The following is a 16660-nucleotide window of genomic DNA, read 5'->3' as shown; positions in this document are numbered from 1 at the left end:
GTGCCCACTTCTCTCACCTGTGGGCAAACCTTTACCCCTCAGTCTCTCCCGAATCTCCTTACTGCGCTCTGGAAGTGACTCCCTGTCAGTCAGTAGACCATCCAGCTGTGAACACATATAAAGGACTGGGGTTAAAGAAAGAAGGGAGGAAGTGTGATGAGTACTAGTGCTACGTTACCTGCGACAGGCTGCCCAGTACCAACCGCACCAACTTTCGAATGTAGGAAAACGGGGGGTCACCGCTGGAGTTTCGAATGTGTTTGCTGCAGATGTCCAGCACCGTGCGCAGCGACATTCGACTTAATGTAACATCATCACACATGTTCAGGAGCAGGCTGTTAATGTGTTCTCCCAGCTTCATGGGCTACAAGGGGTAGAGGAGCAGAGTCATTTCCAATAGACTTGCGAATCCTGTTACACATTTGTACCGTACCAGGCCCAGATGTGAACTTCTAATGATTTATACAGTGAGGGTGAATAACTATGTCATGAGATCACACATTCTTTTGTTCCAGACGAGGAAACATTTTGGATCAACAGCTTGACCAGTCAGTGACATTTGTCAGTCTATGCATGCAACGCAAACGATTAGATGCTTTGGTATTTTGAGTGCAGATGTTAAATGAAGCACAATGAAATTAATGTTTCACACATTGCTTAGTTATGCCAAGCCAAATAGAAACCTCAAGTCTTCTGCTCAGAGAGGAGTCTGAGTGTCATATTTAACCAGGGCATCAAGCCATACATTTATTCAGTTACCTGACTTTGAGGGATTTCATAGTCCGCTCCCCAGAACAGCGTCATTCCCAAAGAGTACATGTGCATCTGTAAAACAGAATGAATCACATTATAGACATGTGCACCAGTTGAAAATCTACATGCAGCAAAACACTCCAAAGGGCTTTTGTTTATTATCAGAAGCTGAATTCATCTTTACAAAGTAACGACTCTTTCAGGCTGAGTGAAGAACATTTTCCTCATTACTCTTGAACTCCTGCTTTGGAAGGAAATCACTTCCCCTCAATGTTAGGCTTGGTAGAGAGAAGAATAATTCACACGTTGCCAAAGAATGCTACACAGCCTACGAGGTCTATCAGGAACAGTATCTGGCCAAAGACTTGAAGACAAACAGTTTCAGAAAATGTGAAAAAGTAAAGACCACCCTTTGAAAGTGAAAACACCCCATATGTTGAAAAAAGGAAAGGAAAACAGTTGCAATGGCCACTGACGTATTTTCCCCCAGTGTGTCTCATATAATGAAAAAAACAGACTATTTTCAACCCAGAAATAACTCGGCTGAGGAGACGCAACCAATGTCGGAAAACTGAGTCAGCACAAAACTGTTTGAGGTCTGATGGAAGCTGCCAGAGAAGGGAATCCAGTCGTGCAGGATTTTCGTTTTCAACAGAAGGGAAATAGTTGAATAATATAGGCGGAGTCCCGAGTTTATGTAGCAAAGATTTACATTCCAGGTCGGTGACAATGTGTTCAGCGTTCCAGAACAACAGAGCTATTATCACATTTCCTTCCATTAAAGAAACTTTGTTTACCTGGATAGAAAAGCGAGACTTTAAGCACTCAAAAGAGGAATGGTAATTGGAAGTCAGTCTGTTGACACATGCAACTCCAGCGAAGTCATTGCTGTTTCTCCAGTGATATGCAGCGTAAAATTTCACTTTTCACCCAACATCTACCACGACCGGCTCCAGTCCCGCCACAGACCATGTCGGGATAATCGGCAGTAGATTGGATAAATATTGTTGTTAGCCTTCATCTATTTCATCAGCAACAAGGAACAAGAAATAGTCCTGTTTTCCACACAACATTACACTGTGCTACGTGGAAATTCTGCCAGATGCAGTGTCAGCATTAAGCTGGAGATAAAGAATAGACTTCCTACAAATTGCAGGCTTCAGCATAACATGTTGATGCATTATGTTTTCAAATGAAACACATGTTCTTCCTTTCGTGGCATATCCTGATGCCATGGGCAATGTGTCATGTAAAAGAATGGAGGTTGCGGTTAGGGTAAGCCATGGGATGGTGCTCCATTCGCTCTGAATACCACAGTGTGTTTGACTCAAGGTGACACTGTCAGTAAGGGGAGGAGCCACATGTGGTCAAGTGATAATGTAAAGAGGGTTAGAAAGAGAGCTTCCAATCCACTACCCACCGCTTGGAATACTACACAGGGAAGGAAATCTTTTCTAATCTATTGAAACAGATACACGTCAACATCCAACTCAGAAGGCCAACTTTGGCGTCAACACACTCACTTATTAAATTACGCACAGAAATTTTGTTGATAGATCAAATCTGAGTATTTATCTAAATAAATGTTTGTTTTTTATTTTGGAGGCACTTAGAACCACAATAGAAAACCAATTTCTCAATGTGAAATTACAATAAACTATATGTTTGATCATTACGTAGGTACCTCAGACACGTGATTGTAATGGAATCTACATCAACTGGACCTCCAAAGTTCAAAAAACAACAGTAAATATTGCATCTGTATTAATGTACTAAACCTCAAAGCAAAACTAAATAATTATGAGTAATCATTCAAATGACTTTAAACACAGTGCATTATGACATGTACCTTCTCGATGTCTGAAACTGACGACAAGGTGAGACCATCCAAAACCTCTGGAGCGGTAAAAGCCCTGAGGTCCTGCTGTGTCACATACTCATCAGTAAAGGAGATGTTACCAGAAGGCATGAGCAGAATGGACCAAGGGGAGATGATGAAACCCATTGCTGCAGGATCTGAAATACAAAACCGAAATTAAACACTCAGATTTTGAAATCAACAGAAAGCATCAGACCCATGTCTTGATCAGAACAGTACGAAGCGCAGGAACTGTAGACAAAGCCAACCACTGCAGACGTTCTCTTCAGACATGGGTTTGGTGTTTATGGGAATTTTAGACGACTGAAGTAAACAAAAACACATGTTGCTATCTTTGCCATGCAAGGAACTAACTGTTGAGGCGTAGAAACAGAAAGGAATGAATGCACGGTGTAATTCTCTTTTTCCTACTAAGCCACAGCCCGTGCTATGGTTAGGGGACGTTTTAAAAATATACAAAGGAATGTTTGAGCAGCTCTGCAAGATTCTTTTCTCTGGAGCAGCTCACAGAGAAACTTTGAATCAAGGGATCTGAATGTCTTCTCTAAAGCTGAAATCTCCGGTGTAAATAAAAGCTTCCTGTTTAATAGGTCTGTGACCACTTGAGTGCAAACTAATCTTACAGCTGTTTATGAGTGAGTTAGCACGAAGCTTTCCACGTAATCAAATAAATCATGGAACTGAATCTGTGGCAGCAACACAAAGAGTTCAAATCATCTCTAACCATACTGTGACATTTTAGTTAATTTAATTCATAATTTTGCATGAGCTGAAGTCTTATAAAACGGGGACAGCCAGTAGGTGAGGAGAGGCATTCCTGTAAAGAGAACTAATGTTTCTGAAGAGGGAGTCACCTCAATTATCAGTCGGAGAGGCAGGAAAACAAGGAGACTCACCAGCTCAGTACAGCTGAATATGTAATAGTCTTGAGATGCATAGAGTGGCAAGTGTTTGCCACAGAAAGAAGGAACAAAGGAGAGCTGCTACCAGATGGCCAAAAATATGATTTAGCAACTTCTGGTATGGCGTTCCACGGGGGCTACGTTGCAAGCGGTATGATGCAGAGGTTACAATAATGTCATCAATCATCAGACCTCCAACAGGTCTGTTAGTGACTGCAACCATGGTAAATGGTTGCTAATGTGGTGGTAACAAATCACCTCTTCTTATCTTCTTGTGAGAACTAACAATCAAAACGACCGGAGTGACCGAAGTTGAAGATAAAACCACACATCTGTAGATCACTGTCACCGCAAGTTACAAAGCATAGCAGATATCAGGTTTGTCATGTGTTCAACGCTGACATTGGCTAAAACCGAGGATCACATATACTGCACATCTGGTGACACACACAATTTCTCAATTGTATAAAATGTTAATAGACATCTTTAGACGGTGATTAGTTAAGGAGTTTGTTTACATCCTGTGTGTAGCTGAAGCTTGCGCAGCCGCACATCTGTCATCCAGTCCGGTCATAGTCGAGTTACTCAGCTACATGTTTGCTTAGTCAAGCTATTAACCCCGTTATCCAGGTTGTGTAGTCCATCTAACAAACAATCGAATTTCTCTTCAGTAGTTGGACTTAACTGTTTGCATTCATTTTACAAGTCTGAATTTTGCCAGACAAACGCCATAATTCGGTTTTCTGGGCCGTCAAGTAACGGCAGTCGCTGAGGCAACAAAGCAGTAAACATTTAGTGAATTTGAACTCAAGATGTAAATTCAACCCCCATCCTTCTCCTTGGCAAGGCCATCTAATGGCAATCAAGAAACACATTTTCTCATAATCTTGTCATAGATACGGAGATGGATAAAACCTTGGCATGAAATTCTCGATGACAGACCAAATTTGGCAGGAAGTATTTGGGCCGCATGCTTCAGCGCAAGGCATCTGGATAAGAGCTGAGGTTTGTAGATAGCAGTTTCTCCCAGGAGTTATTTAGCCAGCTTTTTTCATGTGGTGTAATTGTGTTTGGATCAACAGTATTTCAAGAAGACGCCTCAACCAACAAAACTATTGTAAATCGTCAGGAGAACCAGCGAGAGATAAAGAGAAAACTGCATATAGCAAAAAAAAATTTAAAAACAGATGACAGATGACTTTTATGTAGCACATAACAACCTTTTGAAACCGTCCTTGAAAAACAAAGACAGCAAAAACAAAAAAGGAAAGCAGACAGCCTTATCTCGGTCTTCAATGGCCCACATTTCTGGGGATAAATGAGTCATAAAAGTCATTATAACACAACATGCTAATCTCCACAGTCAGCCGTTGCATTGATAATTCAAATTAACAACATACAAAAATTCTTTTCCACAATGAGAACTCCATTTCACATTTTCATACCTTTATGGAAAAGCTCTTGGAGGCTCTCTGCACTCTGGCTGAGGACTGCCCAGACCTCATCCTCCTGGAGTGGCCCCCCACGGACTTCCAGGGCTTCTGCCAGAGACACATGCATCGTCCCTATAGAAAAAGAAGGACTTGAGTTAAGAGCTTGATCATGAACATTTTTTTTTTTTTTTTCTGTCTCGTCATTGACTCTTTTGACAGGAAATAAAATATTTTGTTACACAACTAGCACATTTTTAGAGCGAGAAAGACTACTAACTATGGTCCAAAACACATTATTTGGACTTGATTTTAATTGTAGAGGGCTTTCTTCAGCTATAACAGATTGCTTCAGAGCAAGCTCCGCACAGACTGGTATGTATTTGCTGTGTAGTAGCTAGTTTTTCAGATATTTGTGCACGTATGACATGACCATGATGTTTTTAGTGAAGGCTCAATGACATAAAGGAATGAGCTAGATATCAACCAGTATCGGTGGAGGTGACAAGTTCATGACTGGGGATTTCCCATTAACAAAAACTGACAAAGAAATCCATTCAATTAAATGCTGGCTATTAAAACAAATGGCCTCTTTGTCAATATGTATCGCAAAAATCAATCATAAGAGCAGTCTTTCACTTTGACTCATGGAAGGAATCAAACGGAACTGTAGGCTTGTCGAACAAAATTCTCTCCTCATGCTCTCAAGCAGGTCAGACAAGCTGAGTCATGACTGTTTCACAATAGCAAAATGTGTAAGAAACAGTACAGTATGTTAGTGCTCTTACTGAAGACTTTTGCAACACACCACACAAACAAAAAATGATCACCGCTGACTCACTAAATGTACAAATTACAACCAAAGATACAGACCGAGGAATATCCCTGATGATGTTCTAGCAAAGAACAAATATAAAAGGCCTCACTATATGTGCACTGACAGAGGCCATTTTGTCTGAGTGATGAACAGGTAGTTAAGCCAATTCCATCTCCTGAGCTTACCGAAACCCCATATTAGCAAAACAGCATTTAGAGTTTTAAACCTCTAAACCTCTAAAAATTGTATCCCTCAGGGTCACATCCGATGAAGATCTTTTTTTCTGTCAAAATGCCTGGTCTTGCATTGAAGCTGAAAACCTACTGTTAGTGATTTCCTTCACTGCTTCTTTTGAAGTCAACCTTAAAGTCTAATTTGGCCTATAAACCCAGAGAACAAGCTTTTTTAAAAAAAAATAAAATGAAATAAAATAAGTAAATAGGTAGTCCATATAATGTTGTATACACTGACAACTTGTGGTCTCGCATGTTTCACTCTAAGTGAGTGGTTCTTCAATTAAATAACTTTCCACGTGACCAACCAAGCGATGGTACTCCTCAGGAGCCAAGAAGCTGGTAAGAGAAGCAATACAAGACAGCAATACAAAAAGACCCGATGGTAGAAACCTTCCATCAAATGACAATAAAGAATTAAAGAATCAGTGACAAAAACCACAAAGCCAGGATTACACATAGAAATAACTAATGAGAAACGATGAGTTGGGAATGAAAAGGAAAACAATCGTGGTGGCAAATATTGAGCATCAGTGCCATTAACACAGACACATTTTGGTAGATCTGTATAGAGAATGACCGTAACTGGGGGAGTACATAAATAATGATGCAAAGGTGCAAATGAGTTCCCATTTCTCCTGTTAGTGAGTGGATTGTGAGATTGTGTGCATGCGCTGAAAAGAGAGATGACATCATGACTTGTCAGCAACTAATTGAGGTAGACTATGTCGACTCATTGGTGGAGGTCTATTCCAAATAGCGTAATTCTGCATGCTGGCTCAAAATCAGGGGTGAGGCCCCTGTATCTGAATTAGATTGGTAAATATAAACACATTAACTGTTCCAAAATAACCAATGAACTCATCAAAGCAACAGTTAAGAATTCCAGTAGGAACATCATCTTGTGCTTTGATCCCCTTTTTCAGCACTTGCATTACGATTTAAAAATCCATTACCCCATTATTCTGTTTATTTTCATTATAAATAAAGATAATTTCATATTACTTGACATTCTCAATGATTCTTTTGGGTGTTTTTCACTGTGAGAAAAGTTCAAGCCCATGTCTAATCTGTGAACTTGGCAGAAAATGGGTCATCAGCCTCATTAGAGTAGGGCTTTATGTCAGTGAGTAACATGCGAAATACCCTTCTTTCTGTGGATCCTAGTTTGGGGAACAGAGTTAATGAGTAAGCATGTCAGAGGCCGACATGTTTATGCAGGAATGCAGGTTAAGGATTTTAGTCAATGGGAGGCGTGAAGTGAGGGTTTCTACCCATCTTGTTCATTACCCATGAGAATGGGTGCTGCGGGTGCTGTGAAGACTGATTGTTTTGTGGCCCTTGTTATTTCAGCAGAGACCTACAGTGGAATGTTTTTATCCACACTGAGACTGCTGCGCAGGCCAGACCGTCTCTCATTGGACCGCCGTGCTGCTCATTATTGAAAGGGGGCTTTTGGAGGCAGTGGCCCAAAATAGAGAGACCAGACAGCCTTCACCACTTCAATGCCTCACTTTTAGTCGTTCCCAGGTATCCCCATTAATCTCCACACAACAGAACGTTGGAGCTAAACAACTTAGCTGGTCCCTTTTGGAAAGATTTAGCGCCTTTTTTACAAAGTCACAAGGAATGTAAAGAAAATAATCCTGGAAATGTGATAGTGCTTTTTACTCAGCGCTTAGGTGAAGCCTTTTCTATCCTCCCACCTTCCTGTCTGAGACACAGCAACAACCCACAGGTGGAGTTGAAAAGAATTCCCTAAACAAGCCAACTGAATGGCTAGCTCACAAAAAAAGAGAACAGAATAGCATAACAGCTGATTCCATTCCATTTCAATAAATTCAAAAGAAAGGAAAATGACTGCTCCCATGTCTTGAACTGAAACTCCTGAATCGCGCTACAAGAATAAAATGTGACCGTGCCTTGAAAACATCAGGATTGTGGTGTCAGCTGGGAAACGCATTTGGAACAGAGCCTGTTGAGAATAGATACTCTGCACAAACGTCAAGATGAAAATCTTCCTAAAGTCAGCCATGCCAGGAAAACTCAAAAACAAACTCTCAGTGAACTCCACTTTCCCAGAATCATTCTGTAGCCTGCAAGTACAAGCTTCAAATTCAAAACACGCCACGTCCCAGGAGACCCGAACCAGATTGTCCTTTAAACCCAGATGTTTTTTTCCCAAAAATAATTTGGTCCAACACACTATTGGAAGCACTCATGGTATTTACATATCAGCTGCCTGATTTGGTTTGTGTTCCAGTTTGGCACAGAACAAAATGTGTTGTTTGGAGAACACTGACAGGTGTTTAAAGGAAGTCAGTGTTCAAAAAGGTAACTCCCCTCAATAATTAAAATAGCGTTTGATCCAATCACAGAGCAAACAAGCTCTTCCACATTCTGCAAAAGATTGAGGACAAACAGAAACTGCAAAGACGACATTTCAACAATTACTTCCAACTCATCTTCAATGTGATGAAAACAACTATCACAACAGCAACGCGATCACTGAAACTGAAGTCTTGCAGACAAATATTCGACCACCCCATGACCTTAGCGCACTTTTACTACTTTTCATTGGTAATGAGGGGGGAGGTGTAACAGGTTCCCCCTCCCGCTATAAAACCTTCATTCTGTACTGACATTATAGGACTCTAAATAGATATATGGGGCCCCTTGACCGGAAATGTGTATTACAGCTGTTGCTTCTTGTGTGTTTATTAAAGAAACTGTACAACCATGACCAAGTAATTACTAGAGTAAGACGTACTGAAGCAACCACAGACGCCAGTAACATATTTTACTGAGTCTAAACTGGGTGAGGAAATGTTGAGTTTATTAGCATTAAGGTAGCTAACTCCCGGTCACCGTTGGCAACAGTGTGACTCTCGCTGACATCACCTGAAAGTAAAAGAATGAGGAGATAACAAAAACACAACCTACTGTTTCAGGTGGTTAGTCTACTTCACTGGGAGGGGAACTGCTGGGGCTCCGGCGAAGCTATGAGTAGGCACACGAACGGGACCAGACGCCATCCCATCCACAAAGCAACATCTCGGGTAAGTGAGCGGCGAGGCAGCCGAGCAACAGGTTTCCAGCGGGCGGGCCACAAAGATCCACAACACGGTGACTATGGTCCTCCGGGCTGCTACAGTGACTGGATAAACAAATCTGTTCTTCGCAAACAAACTGGAATTGGTGTTTGTTGGCCACGGCGCGGTGCTCACTCACTTCCAGCCAAGTTGCAGCCGAGGAGCGGTGTAACCCCTCCCTTAGTCCCGGCTCGCGTGGGCTGACTGGGAGTAACTAGACACCGCAGCATGGCCGGTCATTGGCTGCCTGCTTGGGGACTGTCGTGGAAGCGTTTCCATGGTGACGCACAACCGCTTGTAAAATGCCAAGAAACGGGAGATGAAATTTGGATGACCCATCGAGATCTGTTGTAGTGTTTCATTTTGGTGATGATGTATTTGTTTTGCCACTAATATGCACGTGCGTTTCATCTTTTCTTAGTTCTTAATATTTAAATATTTGGTATAATTATATTTCAATCCATGTATCTGTAATATTTTAACGTCATTCGCTAATTGTGTTTACGAATTGACATGCCATCTTTATCCCGAGAACAGCAAATATTTCTAGTTTCTTCCAACCAATAAAATGAGGATTAAACATCTTCCAAGTTTCCCACTCCATCAAAGCTGGCTGGCAGTCATCAGAGGCAGGAAGCAATAACTGCTGAGAACTTCCTTCCCGTTTTCATCCTCAGAGCCGCCTCGTTCTGGCGCTCTCCTGTGACACCCAGTGGCCAATACTGAACATCACATGACATACACACGCGGCTGATAGTGTTGACTTTTCTTATCTCTTTCCACCAGCGACTGTTGGCTCTAAAAGGTTTGATTGTTATCTCTAAACATGGCCTGGAGTGATTACAGTTAATCTTTCTAGCCATTTCAAAGAGACGGATTTTGTCAATACAATATAAAATAGCTGCAGCTTTGAAAAAGCACCGACTTTTCAGGAATTACAATACAATGACTAATGACAATTATGCAATGGTTTTACGGAATATAAAAAGAAAGTAAATCCAAATATTTTATTTCCCTTCAACGTTTTTGGGTACTTTAAATCACACATCCACCAATTATTGTTGTTGTTGGCTATTAATATTATTATATATATTTATTTCGTCTTTTCTTTGTTTTCAGTTAAGTTTTTGTTTTTAGTCATCATTGTCCCCTTCTTTTTCTCCTCCATACAGGATGAATAATAATCGAATAATTTGTTAACATAATCAGGATCAGAATCCGAATCATCTTTATTACCATGGTCAGTCAGGATCCCACCAACTAAGAAAGGGCTTTGGGACATTGTACAATAATGAACAAGATAAAATAAATAAATACAATAAAATAAAATAAAACGAATTTTCTTACTCTTAAAAAATACAATTTTGCCATGTGCTTGGAGTGGATTGAGAACCAGATATAGGTTTAAAATGAAAATGAGTGACATTTGTAAAATTTAGATAAAAGGCACTCCATCTTACAACATTAGAAAAACACTTTAATGTGACAATTATATAAGATAGAAAAAGAAATAAAGGCAGTGAATGAGAAATTCCTTTTTAATAGAAAGTTTTAAACCAGACATTTTGGTTTTAATCCAATAATCCTCGACGGTGTTCTTTTCTTGGACATGCATGTATCGACACGTCTCTACAGTCTTGAACATGTCTTAGGTGATCATCAAAATGTCTGCCCTTTCTGACATCACTAATCTGAGCACATCACCTGAGGGCGAGATCCAATCCTGGCGTGAGACACAGTAAAGTGAAGTCTCAATATGGGTAACAAAATGGTTTGGAATTTGTCATTTCCTCCTTTATCTCTGTCTGCGTCAGCATTGCTAAAATTCCCCCTGAAGGAGATTAGCACTTGAAAGAGCAAGGTTGTCTCCCCTCAACAGCTAATAGGTAGAAGAGGTCTACTGACTACAGAGCCTGGTGTTCAGGTCCAGCTGAAGTGCATTAAAAAGTTCCTGCTGCTCCTTTTTCACCCCCTTTGAAATAGGTGTCTTCATCTGCCAAGAGTTTAAAATAATCACCACGTTGGCCAATGAACTGTCAGAAAGCAATGCGTATGCAAAAGCTGCTGCAAGCACTTCCCTTTGGAATCCATGTAACTTCCATTCAGCTGGCTTCTTCTTGTCAAATTCAGCATTAATTTTTGGGCGGTTTTCCCAATTCAGAGACAAAGAGCCACAGCTCCTAGTGCTTTAAATGTCACCTGTGTCTGCCTCCTTACTAATGACAAGTTCAACTTGGAGAGTTGCCAAACTAGCTGCTGTTTAACCAGTTCAACAAGAAGAACAAAAACACAAATCTGGGGAGGATTCATTTTACATGAGAGATTCAAATAATTAGTCAACATTACACGTGTCATTTAATTTTCATCAGGGATGCCAAGTGGACAAAAGTTATTTTTTGACTGACCCTGGGGCATCCATTTGTCGTAGATCAATAGATAAGAACTGAATGAAATCTGAGCAATTTCCAGCTAAAATAAATGCTTTTTATGCATTAATATCTAAAATGTTTATATAGAGTTTGTTACAGGTCATTGGGGGACAAATCCCATCCTAGACATACATTGGAGATTAAAATTAGAGAACAATTTATAAAGAACAGTTTTTTTTCTGGAATGAAGTCATCTACACTCCTCAACAGTCAAAATATTTTTTTATCATAGCTGTACAAAATGCAAGTAAAACAGTTTTTTACAAAATAATCAAGGCATTTGAACAAAAAATGTTGTTTTAGAAGAAAACACAATGATCAAAATTAACAACGACCGTAGCATGGAAAAAGATTATAACAAAAAAAATTCTGAAGGTTACAACAGTCAGCAATCAATAGGAAGTGTACAGACCTTTGCTTTGAATGACTTCAGCACATCTGCGGCCACAGGACATCGCTAGTCTCTCACACTGCTCTGGTGTGATTTTGGTCCACTCTTCTTCCAGTCTTTTCCACAGTTCAGTGACTGTCGTGGGTTTCTTGGCCATAACTTTGTCACCAAGGATTTTCCAGAGGTTCTCTATTGGGTTCACATCAGGACTCTGGACAGGCCATTTCAGTATTTCAGTGTTTTCAGTTTCAAGGAACTGTTTCACCTGTTTTGCTGTGTGACAGGGAGCATTGTCCTGCATCAACACTGCCGGCAGATTGGGTGATGAACGCAGGAAAGGAACCATATGTTGCTGAAGAAGGTTCTTGTAAACATTTGCATTTACTCGGCCATGTAACTGTATGAGAGGCCCAACTCCTGCTGCAGAAAACATGCCCCAAACCATGACACACACCTCCTCCACCTTTCACTGACGTCTTCACACACTTAAGGTTCAGTCTTTCCCCAGTTTTTTGCCGAACATAATGTTTCACATCAGACCCAAACAAATTAAACTTACTTTCATCACTGAAGTGGACCAGTTCGCCTCTGTCCACACAACATGCTCCTCAGCAAAGGTTAGTCGAGCCTTTTGATTCTTTCTGCTAATGAGAGGTTGGGTCACCGCAGAGTGGGCTTTCAGTCCAAATGCTCTTAAACGTTTAGGCACTGTATGACGAGACAGATTTTTACTGTGGTCAGCGCTGAACTGGCGAGCAATCCCAGCTGCACCGTTGAAACGATCGCCCATTGACATTATCCTGTCCTCTCTTGCATTTGTCTTTCGTGGACGACCAGCCTTCTTGGGGGACTTGAATGAGTTTGTGATGTTGTAAAGATGCAATATTCTTGAAGTGACAGATTTGGAACGATCGACCTGTCCTGCTATGGCTGACAGGGTCATCCCTTTGGCCTTCAGCTGGAGGGTTTCGGTCACTTTAGAACGGCTCACCATCTTGCAGAGTCAGAGAAACTGGAAGTTTGGCTGCCAGTTAAATAAGGGTTGTCAGGTAAGCAGGGAAATTACCAATAGGTGCCAGATTAACACCAATAACTAGGAGGTATCATGAAGTGTTCTCTAATTTTCATCAGTGTTCTTTTTCTAATATGTCATCTAAGTTTTTTATACTGTGCTTTCAGGATATACGTAACTCTTGAAATATACTTAAAATATTGCTCTTTTAATCCGGCTTGGATAATTTCAAATATGATTATGCAGTGACCTTGAAATTTAGTAAATTGTAGATTGTTCTCTAATTCTGATCTCCAGCGTACAGACGGTTTGTCATATGGACTCTTCAAATCCAGAAGCGAAATGATTGAGAGAAAAAAAAATCAATTGCTGAAGATAAATAAGAACAACTCTGTCCTTACAGTCGAGTTTCAGACAAACACCAGCTGATGATTCTTCCTTGTAAACCTTCCCTGCTGGACCCTGCATATCACATCTGAAAACATGGTAACTCAAACAATGCATGCAAAACAAGATCACTATTTTAGTCGGTTTAACAAGAAAAGTGCATCATAAAACACTGGCACCCCAATTCAGGGCACGTAGTCATCTTAGTTGACATTTTAAACTACAGATCAGCCAATCATTCATCAATATACCAAGAGTCACTGTGCAAAATGCTCCACCCCTATCCATGAAGTCCAAGAGGAAAAAAGAAAAAAAAAATTTAAACAAGAATGAAAAATGCTCTGGACATGTTCACAACAGTGTGCACAATTACAAATACAGTGTTTGCACCTACCTTAAAAAGCCTAGAAAATGTTCAATTTACACATGAAAATTAGCTTACAGGTTTGATGTGTGGTATGCAAATGAACCACACAAATCGTAATGTATCTCTGGCGTGAGCAGTTTTCAATGCGTTTATGAGTATGTTAATCCCTAAATCTTTTTTTTTTTTTATTTGAATCTCAATTACTTGCTTAAATTAAACAAAAAAAAAAAACATGTAAATAAAAGCGATATATTGTTTGCATGTCTTTAATACAATTTAATATGCAGAAATACAATGAAGCCACAATGGGTTTTTTTTCCCACATTGACTCTAGGTTTTGCCTTACTTGCATATTTATTTATGTAGAAAAGATAAAAATGATTCCCCCATGAAGGTCATCACGGACAGCACATAACTGCCACCTGAGAGACGCTGGATCACAGAGATGCTCCAACACTTCTACCCACTCATTGATACAAGCTCTCGGTCATCTCTTCCAATCCCCTCTCCCTGACGTCATCGCGCGCTCCTGCTCGGTTGCCATGGCAACACACCTCCCCGCACCTCCTTCCTCCCCCCTCCCCTCTCTCGCCATCTCTCTTCGCTACAATGGTACAGCCAGCATCTTGCAGCACAATGGTTGCGAGGTGGTGAGCTGGAGGAGAGTGATTCAGCATCGGCCTCGCCATCTTGACGATGATTGCCACCTCGTACCCGGTCAGGATGTTTTGAAAAAAACAAAAAAAAAAAACAGGACTGCCACCGGACTGGGATCGTCATCAGCTGGCACGGAATGGTGAGTGCAAGGCCGAATCTGCTCTTCTGCTAAGTAAACGCACCTACACTGGTTCGTTGAATCTGTGTTCTAGCGAAGCGAGACGTCCCACCCGCATGCCCCGTGATTGACGAGGCCACCACGGGCGCTGTAGTCATGAATGCTGGCGGGGTTGTTTTCCTGTGGAGTGCTGGGAAACACGCTATGCATATTACATTGGGAGTGCTGCAAATGCTCCGTACAGTAGAGGCCTGCATGCAGGAGTTGGTCCCTCCTCCCCCTGTAGATGTCAGCTGCACCTTGTGCATTATGCAGACCACTGCTATTCCATCAGTGCTAGGAACCAGGGGTCAGCTCTCCACCTGTCCAGCGCAGTCTAACCGAACTAATGATCCCTATTCAGTCCACATTGGCCAGTGCAGCTGGTGGCGCTTTTCTTTGTTTGAATGGAGTTCTTAGGTTGGTAAATACTTTTCCTTTCAAGGTCACAGACAATGTGGAGATGTGTTCATCTTACGGGTGAATGCAGCTGTAATCTCAAGTGTTTTTGAAGCACTTTTTCTACCATATTGGTCTCGGGTCTAGAGATGCTTCATATTGAAAGACAGGCCCAGACCTCAGCCGTGTAATGGATATGCCCATGCTCAACAATATTCTATGGTTTGCTCGATGACCATTGACCATTTATCCAGTCAAGATGGAAGGTCTCGCATTAGTTCCTATGTCTGTCCCATATTTAATACACAGCCTCCTTCATGATTTTTGTCTATACTGTCGATCAGAGAATGTATATGACACTCATTTTTTTCGCTGTTCTTTCGCTTTGCAATGCTGCTTGTTAGAAACTGAATCCTCTCGACCTTCTTCACCCTTGTGTTGGTCAAACCAGTTCAGCAATGCCTTGATTCTCACAGGACGTTCACAGTATATGAAACTGCTTAAGGTTGGAAGCAATCATATTTTTTAAATATGCTACGATTCTTGTCGTTTCCCAACCAAGGAGCCGCTTGGCTGCTAGGATAGCTAGCATCTTTCTCTCTGTGTCAAAAGACATGTTGGGCCTAAAATGATTTCAGTTTTACCTGAAATGAACACGAGTGACCACACGTGGAGGATGCCATCATTGGCTCAGATGCTGAGCCAATCACCATCCAGCATACTGGAAGACACTCTGACCCACCTCCTCCAGATATACATGCAACAAATTTTTGCATAAACCAGTTAAAAACTCTGACGAGGGTTTATGCAACACCCTTCATTTGAACCGCTGAATGAAGTAATTGATATTGTACCCTTTGTAGAAACACTTTTTCAAGTTCTAATTTCGATCAAGTTCTAATTTTGATGTGTCAAAATGCGCCAAAATGTTTTTTTTTCCAATTAAATGATCAAAGAATCACAATACGTACAATTTCCTACTATTAAGATTTGAACAATGTCAGATAGAACACCGCCTTTTTTTTACAGGCAACACTTCAGTGTTTTCTTCCCATCTACAGTGACATCCTACCAATTACAGCGCACTTCCGTGGGGCGTTGACCAATCAAATGCGACTGTCACAACGTAGATACATTTTGCTGGAAAGCAAATATGGCTCCCATGATGGCAAACCAGGGGCTCCACGAATGTTTGATCTAAGTCAGCAAAATTACCAGGCAGAAACACCCTTTCCTTGGGAACCAGTATCTTGGCACTATGATTTGGGAACTATGCAGGCACCAACGATTGGAAATTTAGGACGTCTTACTGAAAATAAAAACAGTTTTTTCAGTCGGCCATCTAGCTAAAAGGCTGATTTGGACCCTCTCCTGTTTTTAAAGCCTTCTGACTGGCTTTATTCACCAACTAACATGACCAGAGAGGAAAAGCAACATTCACGAGTAACAGAAATCACATCCAAACTCCACACAAAGCATGATTCTAGATTTGAAGTCAAGACGCGCTTGAGAGACCAGTTGGAGTCAAAGCTGTTTGTCCTGTTCTGTCAAAGTGTCAGTATGACAGCTGAGATCGTTTCTGGGGTTCCCCTTGTTTGCCTGGACAGTGAGTGAATTACAATTGATTTCACACTACGGCGGCATTGCTCCGTTGCCACTGCATAACTCCAGATGTAAACCAAGGTGACATGAAGAATGCAGTGTGGACCAAGGTTGACAAGGTTCTGAGAGAATCCTTTGATCGTAATTCTGATA

At 41.1% G+C, this 16660-nt stretch overlaps 2 protein-coding genes across 9 annotated transcripts in view; one reads left to right on the top strand and one right to left on the bottom strand.

The window, feature by feature from the left end:
* ptpn13 (protein tyrosine phosphatase non-receptor type 13) overlaps positions 1-9289 on the bottom strand; it is a 39888-nt gene extending 30599 nt beyond the window's left edge. For both annotated transcript variants that reach the window (XM_053877434.1, XM_053877445.1), the window contains exons 1-6: positions 8958-9289; positions 4980-5099; positions 2603-2769; positions 760-825; positions 179-364; positions 18-105 (exon numbers count right to left, since the gene is read on the bottom strand). In XM_053877434.1, the coding sequence (XP_053733409.1) occupies positions 18-105; positions 179-364; positions 760-825; positions 2603-2769; positions 4980-5094 (622 nt within the window). In that variant the 5' untranslated portion in view covers positions 5095-5099; positions 8958-9289. The remainder of the gene's footprint in view (positions 1-17; positions 106-178; positions 365-759; positions 826-2602; positions 2770-4979; positions 5100-8957) is intronic.
* Positions 9290-14276: 4987 nt separating this feature from the next.
* mapk10 (mitogen-activated protein kinase 10) overlaps positions 14277-16660 on the top strand; it is a 29463-nt gene continuing 27079 nt past the window's right edge. For all 7 annotated transcript variants that reach the window (XM_053877075.1, XM_053876987.1, XM_053877244.1 and 4 more), the window contains exon 1: positions 14277-14488. In XM_053877075.1, coding sequence (XP_053733050.1) covers positions 14486-14488 — 3 coding nt within the window. In that variant the 5' untranslated portion in view covers positions 14277-14485. The remainder of the gene's footprint in view (positions 14489-16660) is intronic.

Source organism: Synchiropus splendidus, chromosome 1 (assembly GCF_027744825.2).
Source record: "Synchiropus splendidus isolate RoL2022-P1 chromosome 1, RoL_Sspl_1.0, whole genome shotgun sequence".
In the NCBI taxonomy this organism is placed as follows: Eukaryota; Metazoa; Chordata; class Actinopteri; order Syngnathiformes; family Callionymidae; genus Synchiropus; species Synchiropus splendidus.
The sequence above is the reverse complement of the archived record's forward strand: the minus strand, read 5'-3'. Positions and strand labels throughout refer to the sequence as shown.